Below are 20655 nucleotides of genomic sequence, written 5' to 3'. Positions count from 1 at the left end.
AAAGAATGTCGGAAACGACACAAGGGTTGTTGGCCTTTTAAATTAAGAAAGGGCAGCAGCTCTTGCATTGGTTCTTACTTAGCCTCCCAATCGCGTCATTTTTGCAGTTGAAACCGTGCAAGTAATTTAAACCCCTTGTTTGTTTCACTTATTTAGTTCAGTTTAAATAATAAACACAGTTTAAACTCGTGTCTAATAAATACACAATTTGAATTATATTTTTTATTTAAACTGAGTTAAACAGTACAACTTAAAGTTTAGCTCTCCATTAAATTTAATCTTTTAAACAATTTTTAAATAGTTAGAAGGTATACACTATCTCTGCTTTTCACATCTATCAAATATAAATATAAATTTTATTCTTGTTCATATTAAAATTTTAATTACATATCTAAACGTTAATTCTAACTACAATTTAAACCATACAGTTTGAATTTTTTTTTTCTCAATAGGCCGTTTGAATTTTTCTATTTAAATTAAAAAATTTGAATTAGCAATTAAGACATGGATCCACGTCCGCCATTAAAATTTTAACTACTTTTATTTAATGGTCTAGATTTTTTTAAACTATCATTTAATGTCTAAAAAGGGACTATGAACATATCAACGTTGTCGCTCGTTGAAATTTGAGTTACTTTTATTAAGTGGGATCCAACAACAACAAAATTCAACGGCTTAGATCTTTGTAGATCATCATCAATCGGGTAAAAAAAAGAGCACTTTACAATGTCAACGGCTTATAATTTTGCTTGAATCTCACACGCTAGTTGGATACGAGGAGCATGAAGTTTCAAAACCATCCACCAGCCGCTTTATTTGTTTTCTTTTTTATTCTTTTCAATTATTTTCACCAAAGGTCCTAACTCCTAAGGATATGTAATTATCCTGCTGTGGTTCTTGATATTCACTTGTAGATGTCTAACTATCTTGATGTTTCTAAAAATACAGTTGTCTCTTTTTATAAACGTCTATTTTCATATAAAATTTAGCACGAGAATAACACGCGGGTAGGGCAGTATCCAAACATCACATCAGGAGATATGAGAGACCTCGCTTGAAGAAGCTTATTGTGTGTAAAAATCACGTCACGCCACCGTCTTTGGGAACTGGACCTCCTCATCAAAAAGATAAAATAATAATAAAAATAGAAATCTAAAAAAGTAGTTCTAGAAAGAAAAGATTCAGACTTGGATTGAGAAGCGACATCTGATTTTGATTTAAGAAAAAAGAGATAAATATCTCTTAAAATGCACGAGTCTTGAATTTTTATTATTATTTTTAATTAATACCCTTTAGTCAAAGAACTATTTTAGGCAAAATGGTATTTATAAAGAGTATAAGGTAAAAATCTTAAACATTACATTTTTAGAGGGTAAAGTCTGAAATTCTCTTTTATTATTTAAGACTTGATTTTTTATTTTTTTTTAACTAAGGTTGTATTTTTTTAGCATTTTATATTTCTTAAAACTCTCTTGTGCTATTATTGTAGTAAATTCGGTATGAACATAGGCAATTTATTAACAGAGGTCAAAACTATATATTTTAGGAACGTCGGGTAACTAGGTTTTTTTTTTTTTTTTGGCTAGGGGTTATGGATGAAAATAACCCTTAATTATTTTGTTTGTTAACTGGATTCAAATAAGTAGAATCTTAGTCTCTCCTATTGTTAAGATCAATTAGAATTTAGTAAAAGATTTGGAATCAAAGTTGGCAACAATAAATAGGAGGCCATTGATTCTATTTAAAGATATACGAGGCAATTCAGCCAAAAACGAATTGGCAACCAACATATCTAATTAAGGAATTGAGCGATATCAGTCAAAAAGAATGTGCAACCAACAGTGAGAATTCCTTGCCCCATCAGCTAGATAAGTTGCAAAACCCAAACTTTAGTTTGAGTTTCCACTCTCGGAAAAATCACTCAAATAGAGTAAAAGAAAATTAAAAAGCCAATGGTGGTGTTCAGCATTTGGTTGTTCAAAAGACTTTCTCAACATCACAATTATAGTTTCATACGCATGACTAAACGTGATGTAATAGAATCACAATTATATTTCATACGCTTGAATTAAAAGAGCCCTACGTGTAGCAACATTCGAAGGTCCGACAAAGGAACCAGGACACTTCGATGCTTAAGTTAGAGAAATTGAGCAAAAAGACGGGATAAGTATTATTATACGTTATTTTAATGAATATGTAAATGTAATTATAATTAATATATAATTATGATGATTTCTGATGTGGGGAAATTTATATATAAGTAATCGTTATTATATTTTTTATTATTATTTGTTCTAATTTACCAATTTAGCTTTATTATATTATTAATTTATTGTTTGTCTTAGTGGATATTTTGTTATCGTTTATAAGTGAACTATAAATATCCAAATTAGGACTTCAATAATTGAGACATTGAATACAAACTTTGAGTGTGCTCTTTATTTTAGAGGTTTGTCCGGTAAATCTATTTTTATTCATTCCTCTGCATCAATTTCTTGTTATACTATGCCACATGACTCTCACATTCGACAAAAATGTACTATTTTTATTATTATTTTTTACCAGCACATATATTAAGTGCACACCAGAAATACTAACATTATTTTTTTTTGTTATTCTCTTTTTCACTCGTTATATTTATTGATATTGTACTTTACTATCTCATTTTTTATTTAAATAATAATATAATATATTCATAAAATTCACGTCTTAAATACTGAACGTAAAGAATAATAATAAAAAAAAGAGTGATGCTAACACAATACATCAACCTAAGGGCAGAAAAATAAGTACTATCCGAGAGAGCCAATGATACTTTCTAAATTGAGCATTGAGCACATGCTTTACGCTTAAATAAAGTAAAAAGAGTGGGGGAAAAAAAAATTTTCTTGTATGTATGAATAGGAATGGCATTCTTGATTGGGAAACCTAATTGAACCCGTTGGTCAACAGGTTCACACTCTATCTACAAAAGGGCATCCTCTCTGTTTTATGATCTAGAGGGATGTGAAAGTGGAAGAACCACATCTTTATCTTCTATATATTGTGTTGAATCACAAAGAACACAAAATAAAAAATCAAATAAAATAAAAAATGCATTTTATACACATTCAAAATCCCTCGACACTGGTCCTCCGGACGGTCGATGATGATGACTTCCGGCTTTCCTGTCGATCAAGCTCCTCCAAAGAGATGGTGGAGGAACATGCACGCGGAGGAAGAGAACTGGGCAAGACTGGTCGCCTAGTAGGTGAAACAGACGGCCTGGCTCTTGACGGTGGTGATGGGGAGAAACTTAACCTCGGCGCTGGGGGTGTGATGATTCCATTAAAACTTGGTGATTTGTACATCTGTTTTCCAGCAATTGTTGCTGGCTCTTGTAAGGGGAACCGGTAAGAGTATTTCAGGTCTTGTATTAGTTTGAGATGTTCAACAACAGTTCTCATGGTGGGCCTTTCTGATGGATCTTTCTGAAGGCATCTTTGTGCAATGTCAGCCACTGTCCTGGCTGCTTTGACAGGGAATCGGCCTTTTAGCTGAGGATCCATGATCAATGACAGACGATGGTCATCGGCTAGAAAAGGACGGCTCCACTTGACCAAATTTCTTTCTTCCTTGGGGTGACGGCTATCGAGATTCCTCCGCCCTGTAAGTAGTTCCAGAAGAACAATTCCGAAACTCCAAACGTTGCTCTTTGGAGTAAGCAATCCTTTCTCCAATGTCTCAAAAGAGAGATTTGCTACTGCCTGTACGGACAATCGAGGAGATAAATCAACCCTCATGAATTCAAGCTGGGGGATGTAAAATCCAACAGTTGGACATGGGCCAATCTGAAAGACATCACTAAACAGGGTCGCGGAACTTACAACTGAACTGTTAGAAAGCTCTGTCTCAATAATATGACCAACGCAACCATATCCTGAAAGCTTTGCGCTAAAATCCTTGTCAATCTGTATGCTGGCAGTTGAAAATTCGTTGTACATAGCCTGCAGATATACGTAGCATGTCATTCAGTAAGTTCAGAAACACACTTATTTACACCATATTCTAGAATATATGAAAACAATTTGCACATCACAACCCAAGGACTTTATATTATCACCAACACTTGCAACAGTTGCATGTAAAATAGTGGGGCCTATTTTAAGACCATTTGATCGGGTAAAGAAAAATGATGAGTTGAGGAAAAAATGATTTATTTCTTATAGTCATCCATTTGTATCTTGCATCATCGAGTAGGACTACATAAAGTTAAAAGGATATCAAAAGCATTCAATACCACTTGTTTCGTGAGGGAAAAGACAATATAAAGTTCTGATTACCTGAAAAGGCCCTTCTTCATGCAAGAAAGTAAGACCTTGTGCAGCACATAAAGCAATTTTCATTCTTGTATTCCAATCAATCGGGGGCCCATCTGATCTCCCAAAGAGTAGCCGGTCCAAACTTCCATGAGAAAGCCTCTCATAGACCAACATTCTTTGATCTGAACCTTCCCGTGCGTGAAAACCAAGCAATTTACAGAGGTTTGGATGTTGCAAAGATGAAATAGTGTTCACCTCAGTTATGAATTCCTTTAAACCCTGAAGGAAAAAGAGACAGTTGTGACCACATCGTAAGGAAATCATATTTCAAAAACTTCCAAAGAAACACTACACTCTTGCTAATCGCTATTGAATTGATGAAAATCGTAAGCCATAATTGGTCCACGAATTAGCAAATACAAATATCTAATGCATTCTTTCAAGCAAGCATAAAATCAAGTAACAGAGAAGTTGCACTGAAGGTTTTTCAGCCCACAGCCAGTGCGACCACCCACATTAACGGTGTTTTAAGTCATTCTCATTTTGAAAATTAAATCACCAAAATACAATAGATCAAATATTCTTAAGTTACCTGAGTGGAGGGGTGAAGACGAGTAACAGTGGCTTCAAATCTTTTTAAACTTGAAGCATCATCTCCAAACGAAGCCCTATATATTACGGAGGAAAGACCTTCGGACACGCATCGGTCAGAAGAAAAGTGGAGGCAAGCGGATGCTATTTCGTCATAGGAAAAGTTCCGGAGTGTTACTGTTGGAGGTAGTGGCAATGGTTCAGCAGAATGGAGAGGCCCACTAGCAGTAATCGATTTAAAGCTTCCCATGCTTCTTAATGGTGCAGTGGATCCCTGAGGTGATGGGAGAGGAAGAGGTCGTGGGCTTGGAGGCCTTTGTTCTTTCGTGGAGACAGTTCTGTACTTGGGCTCTTCTGCTTCCTCATAGTCCATTGATGAGAGAGCATCTTGTTCTGCCGCATCAAGAGTTGATGGAGCAGATAATGCCCGTGCCCTACTATTTGTGACTCTGCTAACTGGTTGAATTGGCTTCACTCTTGTTCTAAAACTAGGGGGTGCAGACTGTAGTGATCGTGTTTCGATTTTTGGTTCAGGCAATGTCGTGGGCGCGTGTTCTTTAGGATTAATACGTTTGACGTAAACAGGCTGTTCGGCCCTTTTCTTTTTGCTCTTTAAAACTGTGAAACAACCCATATTGTGCTTGGAATTTATATCAGTAATCAGGATGCCTAGCTTTCTGTAAAAACAAGGGAAAAAATGCATGCGACTCAGTTGATGCCTGAAAATGAGAGGGGCACATAACTTAATAAACACAAATTCAAAAGCAAACCCAATGCTTCATGGGAATATTGTGACATCTGAACTTAATACCACAGAAAGAGAAAAAAGGAACTTGAGCATAATTTCGTAAGAGACAAAAAAGAATACAGGCTGTAATTATTCAGGTTGAATGGGAAAATACAACTACAAGAAGCAAGATAAAAAAAAATGAAAAGAAAATAAACACCCCAATTACAGGAATATACACATTCACCATTAAAAGCAATCCGAAACCAAATAGTAACCCGGCTACCAAAATTTAAACGGGAACATGTTAACCAAGAACATGTTCTTCTATAGGAGTTCCCAAATTTAGAAAGCTAGCAGTTTGGAAAAGCTGTATGAGAGAATAAATCCTAGCAATATAAATATGATCAAGCTGATCTCACCACTTGCCACTCAATTTGAAAATGTAATCACTATAGCATATCATCTCCAAGGAAGTGAAGCAATAAGAAATTAAAGCGTATTGAACAGATTGCCATGCGCAACTTTTCATTGTTTCTTCGGTGATATTCCACCATAAATAAATAAAATAAATAAATAAATTCCTTATATATTCCCATTGTGAGCAACTTCTATTTTTTTTTTCTCTTTTGCACCTGAATTCTAAATAATAATTAAAAAAAAAAAGAGCCACCTCTTTTGTTTCAACCACATCACTTAATGCTCAAATCTACAAAAATGCCAACTTGAGAAATTATACCCTACCTTTGAACTAAATTCCAACTAACAAAAAGGAATCGAAATATATAACGCATATCGCAAAATACTCCATTAAACGACGAAAAAAGGTCACACGAATCAGCATCCATATAAGATCCATAAAATTCAAAAATTCACAAAAAAAAAACCCCGGAGAAACCACGATTAAGAATTAACCAAGAACCAGCCAGAGAATTTTCCAAATCCGAGAAATTAACCAGACCAGACTCATCCATTACAGAAGGCGAAACGAAAATCAAGAAAACTGCCGTAAATTACACACCGAGTTGTGGAGAAAATCCGGACAGAAGAAAAAGTAAGAAAAAGAAGGAAAATCGGCGAGAAAATTCTGTTCAAAGTATTGGAAGAAACGAAAAGATAAAGTTTGAAATTACCAGCTCATACAAGTTGGAAATGGATTGTACCGGAGAAGAAATGGTTGGATTTGGAATCTGTGGCTTGGATTTGGTGAAGAAGAAGAAGAAGAAGAAGAAAGAAGAAACCTTTGGCGAGTCAAAGAAAGCAGATGCGAGAAGACGGAGAGAAGTGATGGATTTTTGAGAGAGAAAAAGTAAAAAGATGTGTAATAGGGAATATTGGAAGTAGAATAGTTATAGAGAGAGAAAAAGCGAGGAGAGAGAAAGAGAGAAATGGAGCCAGCAGTGGTCAAACCTACCCAAAAAAAAAAACTCCCCAGATTTTTTAATTACAATTTTTAAAGTGTTCATGATTTTTAAATTTATTCCTAATAACAACGGAAAATCCTTTCATCATTCTTTTTTTGACACTTTTACCCTCCAGGAAACCATTTTGCGGTCCCTTGAAATGACTTCGAACGCCCATAATAGCTATTTGGGTTTTAAAAAATAAGAAGAAAAACAGAACAATCTTATCTTGCCTATTCCAATTAGAAATAGGATTATATTTCTAAAGCTTTAAGAAAAAAAGAAATTTAAATATAACATTTGTTTTTAATTTTTTAATTTTTTAGTTAGTACAAGTAGAAAATTAAATTAAAATTAAATAACATTGTAAGATGATTAAAGAAATGACATTGTAAGGATATTGCACGAGTAATCTTTTAATTCTCTTGTTACAAAAGTAACCAATACCATTTCAAAATCTTATATATTTTTGAAATGTAAAACGCATTTATTATTTTATGTTTGCTTAGAGTTGTTATTTGGAGGCACCTACATTTAAAGATTCAAATTTTTTTCATTTGACTATATATCATTTTGAAATTTTGAATTGTGTGCTGAAAAATCTTATTGGACTATATACAAGTCGTGCAGTCTAAGAAGAGATCTTGTTATTATTAAATCCATTGAGAATAAATTTAAGAAACCAAAGGGTACAATAGTAAATTCACAAACTACCTCGATTTTTCAACGAAGAGCGCCTCGATTGAAGTGACAATCCAGTCAAACTTTAGAAAATATTTATTTGTTTATTTAAGATTATACATATATTTATAAAAAAGGCATGTTCCCAGTGTGGTCAAAGAGACCTATCGAGATAGGTCTTTGACTCTGATTATTCTCCGTCCGATTAGTGTGTGCCGATAGATCGACGGTGGACGTCTGCTTCTTTAAAAGCCACGTGGGACCTACTGACATCAACATTTTTGTCCTTATGAATGAGTAGTTGTTCTTACACGCGCCATGCAAAGGCGTAAAGATGGGATTACTAGTCCCCATTATCAATGGCAAACTGGTGGGTCCCTCTAAAGAACCCCCGTGGGCTCATAACCTCTTTCCGCTTTATACATTACTGTTGTTATTAACTCTCCGTTTGGTTAGAAGACGGAGAGTAAGACGAATAGAGAAGGTAATAGTTCTCATTCATGATGTTTGGTAAGATAAGTCTCCATTCTTTTATTTATAAAAATATATAGAAATATCAACAAGTTTCACTATTTTCGTTTAAAATCACCTAATTTTGATTGAAATTCACCACTTATAAATTTTGTGTTTTTAAACGCGTGAACAGTAACTTTTTTTTTTCCTTTCATTTTAAATCTTTTTTTGGCTACTTGTTTTAATTTTTTTTTTAATTTTAGTTTTTTTAGACTTTTATATATTTATAATAATACGATAATTAAAATTTAATACAAGATTACTGCGTCTTCAACTAATTTGGTATTGAAAAGAGAATAGGAAGATGGATTGATTTTTTTTTGCAAAATTACTACATTGCCCATGCCAATCGATATTTTTTTGGTATTGAACTTTTTTTCACAAAAGTTTAATTAAAAAAAAAAAAAAAAAAACACAACTGAAAGGAAAAGAATTGATGAAAAAAAGAAGTAAAAAAACAAAAAGTCAATCATATTGTTGCTAACGTGAATCAATATTCAAAATACATGCCAATATGTGTAAAAGATATCAAAACCAGTTCCAAAATCTTATGCTGATCTACCATCATATCCGAAATCGTCTCAACAAATTGATCGAGCCTCTCTTGAATTTGTAAACGTATTTCTCTGCAAACGTATTTCTACAGCTTTGAATTTGTAATTTATGAAATCAAATGTTTGTTTTTATGGTCCTTACCCTCTTGTTGCGGCTGACATCAAAAGTGTGTATATAAGCATATGACTATAACAAGTAAACATCAAGTCAGATTCACAAAAAGGTTACATTACAATGATAACGAGTTATTGAAATATTAGATTCAAAATATAAAACTATTACATCCATAAAAACGCTTAATAGTCCTAACCAAAATTACAATATAATTATCATACATATGCAACTATATTTCCAAAATAAGAGATGAAACACTTCTACAAATGAAAGTCTTTCTAAAAACATTAGTCTTGCTACATTCTTTGTGCTATCTCATTTCTTATAGCTGCCCCTTTTCTAGCTTCTTCATCGTAACTTTCTCTGTTATAAATTTCTGTTATCTTTAGATTTTGAGTTACGAGCTCCTCATAAACTTCATTAATTAATTTTTCATCAGGATCTACACCCATGAGATAATTATGTAATATGCAACATGCCAACACAATTTCTGTTACCATTCCAACTGGAAAATGAGGCTCGATTGCACCAGAAATGATAGGAACCCGTTTCAGCACTCCAAATGATCTTTTTATAACATTGCGCAGAGATGCACGTCGATGATTAAACAATTCATGTGGGGTTCTGAGGAGCACGAGCAGAGTACTCTTTAAAATGTTATCGGACTCCTCGATATGGTGTGATAATTAAGTTCACTTTATAATATGTAGCGCGCGTCTACCAACTAAAATTTTCCTATCCAAAGAGATTTATAATTTAGTTTACACCTATACTTATAATAAGAAAAAAAAATGAGTATGACTTAGTGTTACCTTTAGGAATTATGAGCTTATCATTCCTCACGAAAGCAAATTTTATAATTCTTAAGTTCAATGCAGTTCTTTCCCATCCAAGTACACATAAGTGAATCTCATATCAAATCCACAAGTTGCGGTGACATTTTGACTGGTAAGTCTTCTCTCCAATGATATCGTGGTGCTTCATCTTTAGAAACTTTAACACGAACATGTGTTCCATCAATTGCACCCATACAATCCTAAAATTTAAAGAATATTATTAGCATCTAAATTTGAAAAAGAAAATAAGTCCTATTTAAACTGCTTAATTTAGTATTCTTACCTTAAAGTATGGATAGAATCTTTGCCTATTGACTATTTCTTGGGAAACATCAACTTCATTTGGTTGCCTTAAGAATTGATCTTCCAAAGAAATAATTGCCCTTAATACTTCATGAAAATGTCTACTTATTGTCTCGCCGGATCAATGGAAAAAGGACACTGTTTAATTTCTAACATTATGTGCTAACATGTATAAAAACTTGTTCTTTTGCACTCAAACTCAAAAAATTTGGACTCAAGTTCATGTTCTTTTGCAAAATTTAAGTTTGAATTTGAGTTTGAGGTTAAAATCTGAGTTCAAGCTCCCCCTTCAATTCAAATTCTTAAACTCAAACTTAAAATAATGATCAATATTTTTTCTATTCTTAAAAACATCATAACTTTTTCGTTTTAATTCCGATTGAGATGATTCTTTTTTTCTATGCGTTCATAACGAAGAGACAAACAAAACCCTACCCATATACCCTATTAAAATATTTCATCATCATTGAGTTTTTTTAAAAATACTATCTAAATACAAACTCAAGTTTTGACCCACTCAAACACAAACTCAAATAAATTCCCAATTTAAACCATAACTCAAATGTGCACATCCAAACACAAGCTTAAATTAGATTATCAACTCAAACCATACTCAAATACACCTTAACTCAAATCAAAATATGAACTCAAGTCACCCTAACTCAAAAAGTGCAAAAAAGCTTATAGTTAATTATGAGTCTTTTCTTTCCACGAGCCTGTTATGATCTTTTTTCTACATAGAATGCCTGGCAAGCCTAATCTGATTTCGTGAGCTCAATCAATCCTTACTTGAGAAGTTGGGCAGTCTTGTCACGCCCCCAAACCGGGGTTAGTGACGTGAAGGCTTGTTTAGAAACTTAAACCTGTTTAAGAGAGTGATTAACAAATGTTGCAAATATTTTAATTTTTCAAATCTAAAACATCCAGGTATTTCCAAATAAGCTCATGCATTCAAGAGAAATTTAATTTCAAGAAGGATGGTGGAATTTCCAACCAAACCAGTTTAAAACGACGTCCCTGGTATCATGTCAGGAATTCCCACAGGTTTAGCATACATGAATATAAACAAAAGTAAATTTGACATCAACCACAGTCTAGCAATATTTAAGTTTACAATCCATAATCTTTTATACATGCCTTGAGATAAAGGATAAGAGAAAATACAACTCTTCGCTTCCCGAGGTCAAGTCCACGTCACCGGTAATAGCTACATACTCTGCACTACTCCTCGCGTCGCCTAGAGGGGTTTAATACATTTGAAAACAAGAAAAGTAAGCGAAAAGGCCAATAGGATATAATTTTTATAAAACATCGTAAATAAAGGTACTTACGGTCCGAAGACATACACCCGGAACCGGTAATTCCTTTTTAGAATAGGAAATACTCACATAGTAAAAAATGTTTGTATAATGAAAGTGTGCAGCTCATTATACTATTAAACAAGAAGCGGTAAAATGTCTGTCTAGTGAAAAGTGCAGAGCCATAGTTCTACTAAACAAGAAGTGGATCCGTACAGGTTTCGAGACCTGCCCCCAAGAATGTGATTCCCACATCCCGATCTTTGAGGCCACCATGCGTTGTATCATTCCTTAAAATATTTCATTTTAAGAAATGATACTATTTAAAATCTCATTTCTAAAATCATTGAAAAACTTAATAGCATTCTCATACTATTTCTTTAAAATAATGTTTTTTTAAACATGTTTTGTTCTAAAACATTTTCATGGAGCAAAATCATTTAAAGTGAGACTAACAAGGATATGGACAAGAATATCCTACCTCTCGGATGTCAAACTTGGGCTAGCCTTCTGTTCTCCTAGCCTCCGCTTTCTTTAAAGCTTTAATACTTAACCTTCTCCGCTAGCTTTATCACAAAAGCAATATTTTAGGAAATATTTCTCATTCCTAAAACGAATTAAGCTCAATCATGTTTAATTGTTTCCTATTAGTGTGCCTTAACTCAAATCCAAGTTTCATAAATGATTTTATAATTCAGTTTAGGAGTTTTTTAAAAATTGAAATCAAATCCATGAATTTAGTTTCCTATTCCCTTCTTTTTTGTCAAACTTTTTTAACCTTCGAGGTCGCTTTGAGAAACTGTCATGAGATTTCTTTGAAGGGTTACAGGAGCACTTGTTGTCCTTGCATTTAATTGCAAGTAAGACTTTTTGCATGCTTTTTTGAACTTATTCCTTTCCTTCACGGCATTTCTCATTGGTACTAAGCCGTCCTTTATCGACGTAGGTAAAATAACAGTGCAAATTCATAATGTAAATAAATTACTCCAAAGAACAAACAACTTGCCCGCCGCCATACGCATTTGCCATTCCCAATCACTTAAGAATGTTCTCAAACTCTGATCACATGTCTTTGTATCACTCTCATGCTCATCTTAATCCAATTCAATCCCAAATTTTCGTCTTCATCCATTTTACCTCCGGTCTACTTAGTTCCAAATTCTCCATTTCATCCATCTATTAAAAGATGAAAATTGAATCACAACCAAAAATAATATGAAGCAAAACTAACATAATAGCATCAAGATATGACTTTCAACAAGGAAAAAGATCAAATGTTCTAAATCAATCACAAAACAATTTGTTGTGCCAGCAACATTAAATAATATGAAGTCAAAATATCTCAAAAAACACAAAGAAACCATAATAACTCAACAACAATAAAAGTAAACTAACTTTTCATTAAAAAAAAATGTTTCTCATTAATAATAGCACAATTTCACATTGAGTATATATAGCTAAGATGATATAGTCAAACAAATGAAATGGGTCATCTAGTATAATATAAATTCCAGCTAAAATGAAACAACATTCCCATTTCTCAAAATTGAAATTAGGTTGAAGAATCCACAAATGGGCGAAAAGCATTTGCTCAAAAAATGAAATTTAAGTTTAATAGACAGTAAAAACTAGAAATGATACAAATGGTAAAATACATGAATTTATATATTATGTGTCTCAGGTTCTCTATAATAAATTGAATAGAAGAATGCATTAATAAGATGAAAACAAAAGTAAAGAGAAGGTTGAAGTGAAGTTACCTTTTTGTTTATGCTCAATTTTTTCCTCTCAAGAGCGAATCGTAGGACAAGAAGTGGAAGATGCAGAAGAAAGGCAACTCTTTTTGGGTTTCTATTATGCGGTGGGTGAAAGGGAAAAAGACAAAGAAAGTGCAAAATAAAAGAGCATTGGAGGGTAAAATTGCCGTTTTCCCCGCCTAAGAATTTCCCCATTTTTTTTAAAAGCCCCAATCCGTCCGATGAAAGAGGGATGCAAAATGGTGGTCCATTTTCTCTCTTTCCATCTTCTCCCACATCTCCTCTCTCTTCCTATCTTCCTACCAAACAAGTGATTTGGTCCATTCCTTTCCATCCATCCATCAATCCACTGCTAGTAAAATACGTGCCCAAACGACTATTTTTTCGAGGATTTTGGTATTTAAAGGTTCTTTTCTACATAGTATCCGAACTTTTTTGAACTCAAATTGCATATTTTTCCCATATCGAGCATTGAGCGCCCACTTTGTTGAGCTAAACTTAAGACTATTCCTGTTAAGTTTGCAAAATCTCTGATTTACGGATTCAAAATTATAATTTAAAATTATTCTTAATATATGTATATTTTTTATAAAAAAAAAAAATTATTAAAATTATGATTCGAACTATGACACAAATACTCATATTAAGAGGTTATTTGGTTGAAAGATTCATACCTTGATTTGAATCATGGTTCATGGTTCGTTATAATATTTTCTCTTATAAAAAATACATGTAAATTAAAAATGATTCTAATTTATGAACTAAACGTCTCCTAAATTTATAATTTATTATCAAACAACGTAAATCAAAAATAATTTTAATCTCATAATTTTAATCTATGAACTAAACGTCTCCTAAATTTATAATTTATTATCAAACAACAGTTATAAGTAGTCAATCTCTTTGTAAATTTGGTATGGATAGGATAAGCTAACATCTTTAGTTAAATTTGTGGCTCTAATAGATGTGTTGTGCTTTGGATAGCGAATGTACCAATTTGTACTTGACATGATCGGGCCGTACATCGATCAAGATAGTGTAGGAGGTTGGGTTATGATTTACTCAGTGAGAATGGATGTACGCTTATAGCCCAACTACTATAAATAATGTGCACTTTCTCCGCCTCTATCTCATTTACTTAGGGTCCGTTTAGTTCGTTGATTCGAATTTTTAATTTGAGTTGAGATGTGATTTTATGTGAGAACTTTTTACTGTAATAAAAAAGTTAGATGTGATTGTTTGTGAGAACTTTTTACTGTAGTAAAACTTGAATTTTAAACTCGAATCAATGAAATAAACGGGGCCTTAATTACTTGTCAAATTTTAAACTCGAATCAGCGAAATAAACGGGACCTTAATTACTTGTCATAAATCATATACGTAATTTTCTTGTTAGTTGATCACGTATTATTTGTATGTTCATATGAACCTTTTATCAATTTGTGATTAGTACAAACTTTTTGATAATTATAAAAACTTTTCGTCAGTTCACCCCTCTTGAGTATCTATTATTGGGCAACATAAGGCCCATTATAACTCACATGGAGAAGAGCCCAAGCTAAGCAGGCCTAATTCACTTACAATATCAAATAATAAAAAAAAAATTATAAATTTATTTAAAGGGATGTTTAGTTTGAAGATTCAAATTATAATTTGAATCATGATTAATAGTTTGTTACAGTATTTTTTCTCACAAAAAATACACGTAAATCAAAAATAATTTTAATTCATAAACTAAACGTCTCCTAAGTATTTAACTTACTAAAAATATTATTTAAAAAAAATACCTCTTAATTAATTTTAGTCTAAAAAATAAAAATATATGGGTTAATATCAAGAAGTAGAAATTAAAAAAAAAAAAAAACTCCATTTTAAAGAGTATTTTTAAAAATCTCTCAAACAAAATGAAATCCTTTGTCCCTTTTTTTCTGAAGTGAAATGTATTACATTAATCAAAGAGAGGCCAAATCGGCATTAACAATATCCACAATACATTTAGGAATTTCCTCTAAACCAATCCTTTATCCCTTTATCTTTTATCTTTCACTTACTACTAAATGTGAATGCGTTTCGCATGGTGTCGTAGGCAACGCTTTGCATCATTCTTTTTTTTTTTCCTTTCCTTTTTTTTTTTTTCTTTTTTGGCTTCTCCCTTTTTTGGGTTTCGTTTCTTCTGTTCTCTTTTTTTCTTTTCTTCCCCTCTTATACAATCTTTTTCTTTCCTTTTCCAATATGTTACCCTCATAAATATTTTTTCTCTAATTACCTTATTAAATAATTTTTTCTCATATATGTCCTTATTAAACTTGTTTTTTTTTTAATGAAAACGACCCTTTCAATTACATTTTTATATGTACCGAATAAGTAATTTTTGACACACACACACACACACACACACATATATATATATATATATATATATATTTGACATTATCTTGCTTTTTAAATTTTATTTTAGTTTTTAGTTTTTAGTCCTTCCTTCTTTTTTATTACATCTTTTTGGTCCAATTTTTTTCTCCTCACTTTTCTACTTTCTTTGTTGAGAAAATCTATCTATAATCTATAAACTACAATATCTATAATTTATTATTTATAATATACAATATCTATAATTAATTTATAATCTATAATATATAATATATAATATATAATATCTATAATCTATAATTCATGCACTCAGATAACTTCAGAAGAGGAGAGACAATTACAAAATAATAAATAAATTAAATAATTAAGATTTATCATAATCGTTTTCAATGAAGTTCTGGAGAAAAGAAAAAACAACAGAAATGATGGGAAAAAAGAAGTTAGTTTCTCAGTGTATTCCATATAAGAGATGCAATAAATTTCCATAGCAGTCCAGCATATTTCGAAGCGTATCCTTCCATATATTTCATGTAAAGATTAGTAAAATCAAACACTACAGAACATGAGAACGCCATTATTGCAATTGAGAGAACAAGAAACTTATTTGCTTTTACCGATTCAAATTTCTTCAGAAGAAGCAAAGCAATGCATGCCAAAATTCCCAAGAAATATACGAAAATTTCTCGTTTCCGAATCACAAGTCCAAGAATCAAAGCGAGCAAAGAACCAAAACAGATCGGTTTCTGCAAACAAAAAAAAACAAAAAAAGAATACGATCAATGAATCTTACTCTAAGCACTCGAACTTTGTTTCGTGTTTAGTTATCAGATCTGTACCTCTTTTGTGTACTTTCGCAATCGATTTAGGGCAGAATTAGTTTTAGATTTCCGACGATTCGGCCATTTCTTGGTCGTTTTAGATCGGATTTTGCTGAGGATTCCGCGCAATTTGGATTTTAGGGTTTGCTGTTGCGGTTGGGTAGGGATTGAAGGAGAAGAATGTGAATTTAGTCCGAGGAAGAAGCTGTGAAGCTTGAGCAGAAGAGAGAGTCGGTGGAACTTCCATGTGGGTGAGAGTTTTGTTGCGTTGAATTTGAAATTGAAGTTTCTGGCTTTGGCGCGGACTTCGATTCTCCATGATTGTGGATTCTGTTCTGCTTGCATTAATGAGCGAGCTTGTCGATCTTTTTCTGAGAGTGCAAGAGTGGTTGATTTTCACTGACCGTTGAGGAAAGCCTATGAGTTGCTCTAGAATTTGATTTTTGAATCCCAAATGATACAATTCGGGTCAATAATGCGAGTCGGGTCAAGTGGTACTAGGTACTTTTTTGCACGGAAAAAAGAGATAAATACTTCTTTAAATAATGAAAAATCTTTTGTGTTGAGATGAGAATTCATTCTCATAGACATAAAATAAAAGGTAGGCCCTAAATGATGAGACCAGGTGGACTCACAATGGGGTACACGTTTGTGAAAATTTTTATGGGGACACACAGATTTAGGCATAGTTTGGTATTATTGTAAATTTTAAAAAAATTACTTTTAATTGTGTTAAAAGAAAAAATAACTGTTACAAAAAGCAGCTGAGTGTTTGATAAATTGTAATTATAATAGCTGTGCTGGTTCTAAAATCAGTATAATAGCATTTGGTAAATTTTGAGGTGGAATTGCTGTGGGTATGTAAAATGACCAAAATAGACATGGTATGAAACTTAAATATATATAATTGTTTTTTGTATTCAGAAATACTTGTTTAACTTTAAAAAAAACATAATGCTATGATTTTGAATTTTTTAACAATAAATTTATGATAATTAATTCTCTTTTTTTTTTCATTCACAATATAATTACAACTAAAAGGAGCATTAGTGACAATATGACAGGGACAGTTGCAGTCTTCGAGTTGTGAAATTATTTTGTACTCTCTCTTGCAAAGCTTGGCAGGGACAGTTACAGTCTTGATAACGCAACCAAATACCATAATTATCAATTTTGGTGGGGTTCTTTTAAAAAATCTACAAAAAAAAAAAGATAAATTTGTTGAGAAATTTCATACCAAGAAACGAGCTAAGCCAAATGATAATTAATTATAGGACTTCCCAAAAATCTACATTTAATTTGATAAAATTTACTTAAAGAGTTTTGATTATGTTGCAAGAAATGAATAAATTGGTAGGGTACAGAGAAAAATCCGATAGGAATTCCCAACCCCAACTCAAGTTAGGCGGTATAGGGGCGGGGATGGGGAAGCATATCTGTCCTGATGCCATCCCTACACAAAAGACTCATGAACCTCAGTATTGCTAGCTTGCACTTGTAATGAATCAACAATCAATCCAAAGAAAATCTGTTCAATCATGGATACAAAAGAAAATTATAAAGACAAGAAAATTTTCGGTTACAACAACGCTATCGGGGAAAAGAATGATTGATTCATGTGCAAAATTTTGAAGCCTGCCGAATCGACTATTCTAGTCCAAGTAAACTATTTCAAGCTAATGTACTTGAAACAAATCAATTGCGAGCTAACAGACTCAAAAAGCCAAGGCAATGGGGTTACAACATTCAAAATCTAAGATCAAGAATCAAACTTCTCAAACAGTTGAGATCTGTTATCAACCTGCTCGAAAATTTGAAGTTGAGCCAGCAATATAACCCTTCAGTTATAAAGGGATTTCTTGACCAATATTATTTTTTTTCCTATCCATAAATCAGAAGTAAGCTGCCCTTTATCTGCAGGAAAAATCAAAAATAAGTTCTCCTTAGTTTGACTAAGCAGGTAATGAAAAGATGAAAGCAAGAAACGGTAAATACATCATGTGGTATATTGCACGCACTCGGGGCTTAAAAAAAATTACAGAACATTATTCCCATAGACTTGATTTACCAAGGTTGTATAGTTAATATTTATGCAGAAGCCAAGAAAGAATATGTTACAGAGGCAGATGAATCATTTTAAATCCTATAAATAAAAGACAGTAAATGAATTTGGCCTTTGACAGGGGATTACAAAAGCTTCTTGCAAAGTAAAAGCACCTTTATTAAACTTTGCGTTTCACCAACATTAGAGCTTAATAATAGACATTATAAGGTAAATGAACAAGGTAAATAGCCTCAACTTAACCATGTCCAGTACATTTCTTCCCCTTAAAAGATTTAACTTTATGTTAGTACTTGGCATAAGCTTGAACGACAAAAGTTAAAGGCATAACTTATTTATTAAACTAGACAAAATGGCTTTACTTTCAAAAGATCATAGGACACTATTCTTCTGGACATATTATCGATAATAATTCCAAGAGTGGATCATCATATGACTGCCACAGTTCCTATTCTGTCCATATATCTAACAAAGAGTGTGGGAGAAAAAATGAGAATAGGAATATTAATAATTAAAATCAAGTTATGAAATTCTTTTGGAGTATACATGTAAGAAATAAAAATAAAAGAACTACAATGACACAAACACATAAAATAAATTTCTACCGGTCAATAAGTTATTGTATTGTATCCACGTTATGGAAATAAATATGCAGTATTACACATTCTCAAAAACATCAGTTGACAAATTCAGCTCATGAAAGAAACTGTCGGATAAGATGAGAGTCCTAATTCATAAACATTCACAAAAACAGCAAGCAAGCAGACAAATCTAACCTATTTTTCTCCAGAAACCAAGAACGATGGAAATTTGATCCAAGACAAAAAGTCCTAGATTGGATGAGAAATAAACAAACATAGAAACCTATTTGTCTTAACCTATTTTTACAAATGCAGTTGGATCCGAAGGAAACCAGAATTCGCCTAAAACAGCAAAAAGTCCAGAGGCTAACTAAAACCTTCATTATTTTGCTTTTTCACGATGTTTATTATCTAAATTATACCCCAAAAAAACTCGATTTAAACCTAAAACCATATTCTAATGAATCAAAAGATTGAATCTTGGAAACTATCAAATTCTTATATATATAACATAGGCAAAATCTCATTCAGAAGTGAAGTGAATAAACAGGACATCATTTGAAGGATTTCCCCAGCCAATCGACATTCAGAGAAACAAAATCAACATTAAAAAAAAAAGCTCAATCGAGTACTTACAGATGCAGAGATGATGAGTTCCAACCAAATCCGGTCTCAGCCAGCTACGAAATCAAGAAACCTTAACACGAGCAAACCACCAACACCGAGAGAAGAGAGAGAGAGGAGAGACTCCGTCGCTGACAATCGCAGGAGATCCTAGCCGGAAACGGAGAAGGGGTCTGAGAGAAAGATAATAAAGCTAAACGGAGGGAGCTGAGAGAGCAAGGCTGAGGCTGAGAGAGGGCTGAGGCTGAGAGAGATGAGAGATCGAAGGAGCAGAGAGCGAAGGAGCAGGAAGGAGGGGCTGCGAATTTTTTTGATTCAGCAGGGGCATTTTTGGGATAACGAAAATTTCATTAATGTGAAGGAGTAGATTCCCGCACAATCTACAATAAAAAACAAATGAGCTGCTCCTGATTTTAGCCCAAAATAGCTTTAAGATTCTCTAAAAATCCGTTTTTAAAATATTTATCAAACACCTTTTTTAGCTTTAGCTGAACAAAAAAGTGATTTTGGCCTCCAAAAATCTCTACCAAACTCAGCCTTAGTTTGGTTTCAATTTTATAGGCGGTAGCATATTATACATACTACAAAAGGAGGTAGTGATTTTACTATTCTTTGAACAGTAAATTGTCATTTTTGCCTCTCTATTTGTGCGTGTTTTTCAGCCGTTCGATTGATATGAACAAGCAAGATTTATCATATTATGATAGAAGTTTGTGTTGGTGCTAGCTGCCATGCAGTGACAGCTTTTATTGGCCACGTGGGAAGAAAAGGGGGAAGGAAGCATCAAAAATGGAGGCCACGTGTTGATGTAGGAGATAAAGGAGATGTGGGTGTTTGAGTCTAGCATGTAATTTATAATGTAATTTCAGTTAACCTAAAAAATCTATTATATAAGCAGCAAGAAAAAAGTTAAAGAGTATTTTTAAAATAAGGGTAATTAGCATTAACAGTCCTTAACTTCACTGGTAATAGTTTAGTCCATCTTTTTTTAATTTTAACAAAATAGTCATCAAACTCTTAAAGTGTTGATAATTAAGACTTTTCTGTTATATTCTGTCACTTCTAACATGTTTTGAATTGATGATCTATTTTTAATGTTATAATTTTTTATGTGTGTTTTGAGT

General features: G+C 32.7%; 2 protein-coding genes across 4 annotated transcripts; both read right to left on the bottom strand.

Annotated features, from left to right (window-relative positions):
• Positions 1 to 2872: 2872 nt before the first annotated feature.
• Positions 2873 to 6958, bottom strand: LOC21389532 (probable serine/threonine-protein kinase PBL1). Of its 3 annotated transcripts, XM_024174269.1 has the most exons (5): positions 6753 to 6954; positions 4894 to 5611; positions 4323 to 4580; positions 3867 to 3986; positions 2873 to 3746 (listed from the first exon to the last, which is right to left on the bottom strand). In XM_024174269.1, exons 1-5 carry the CDS (start codon positions 6758 to 6760, stop codon positions 3111 to 3113), a joined length of 1740 nt encoding a protein of 579 aa, XP_024030037.1. In that variant the 5' UTR covers positions 6761 to 6954; the 3' UTR covers positions 2873 to 3110. The 3 variants fall into 3 exon arrangements, with proteins under 3 accessions (XP_024030037.1, XP_024030036.1, XP_010109655.1); XM_024174268.1 differs by having other exon boundaries at positions 2873 to 3986; positions 6753 to 6958; XM_010111353.2 differs by having other exon boundaries at positions 2873 to 3986; positions 4894 to 5569; positions 6753 to 6956.
• Positions 6959 to 15849: 8891 nt separating this feature from the next.
• On the bottom strand, positions 15850 to 16658 carry LOC21389531. Its single transcript, XM_024174285.1, has 2 exons — positions 16283 to 16658; positions 15850 to 16189 (listed from the first exon to the last, which is right to left on the bottom strand). Exons 1-2 carry the CDS (start codon positions 16607 to 16609, stop codon positions 15887 to 15889), a joined length of 630 nt encoding a protein of 209 aa, XP_024030053.1. The 5' UTR covers positions 16610 to 16658; the 3' UTR covers positions 15850 to 15886.
• Between the last annotated feature and the right edge of the window lie 3997 nt (positions 16659 to 20655).

This window comes from Morus notabilis, unplaced genomic scaffold (assembly GCF_000414095.1).
Source record: "Morus notabilis unplaced genomic scaffold, ASM41409v2 Scaffold304, whole genome shotgun sequence".
NCBI lineage: Eukaryota > Viridiplantae > Streptophyta > Magnoliopsida > Rosales > Moraceae > Morus > Morus notabilis.
Note: the sequence above shows the minus strand (reverse complement) of the source record. Positions and strands in the feature narration are given on the sequence as shown.

What these genes read in the sequence shown, in the direction of transcription:
- LOC21389531 (XM_024174285.1), bottom strand. Translation starts at nt 16,609, where the DNA reads ATGCAAGCAGAACAGAATCCACAATCATGGAGAATCGAAGTCCGCGCC. An exon ending in TGCGAAAGTACACAAAAGAG is followed by an intron (nt 16,190 to 16,282) that starts GTACAGATCTGA and finishes TTTTGTTTGCAG; the next exon opens with AAACCGATCTGTTTTGGTTC.
- LOC21389532 (XM_024174268.1), bottom strand. An exon ending in GTCTTCACCCCTCCACTCAG is followed by an intron (nt 4,581 to 4,893) that starts GTAACTTAAGAA and finishes TTTTTCCTTCAG; the next exon opens with GGTTTAAAGGAATTCATAAC. An exon ending in ATGAAGAAGGGCCTTTTCAG is followed by an intron (nt 3,987 to 4,322) that starts GTAATCAGAACT and finishes GTATATCTGCAG; the next exon opens with GCTATGTACAACGAATTTTC.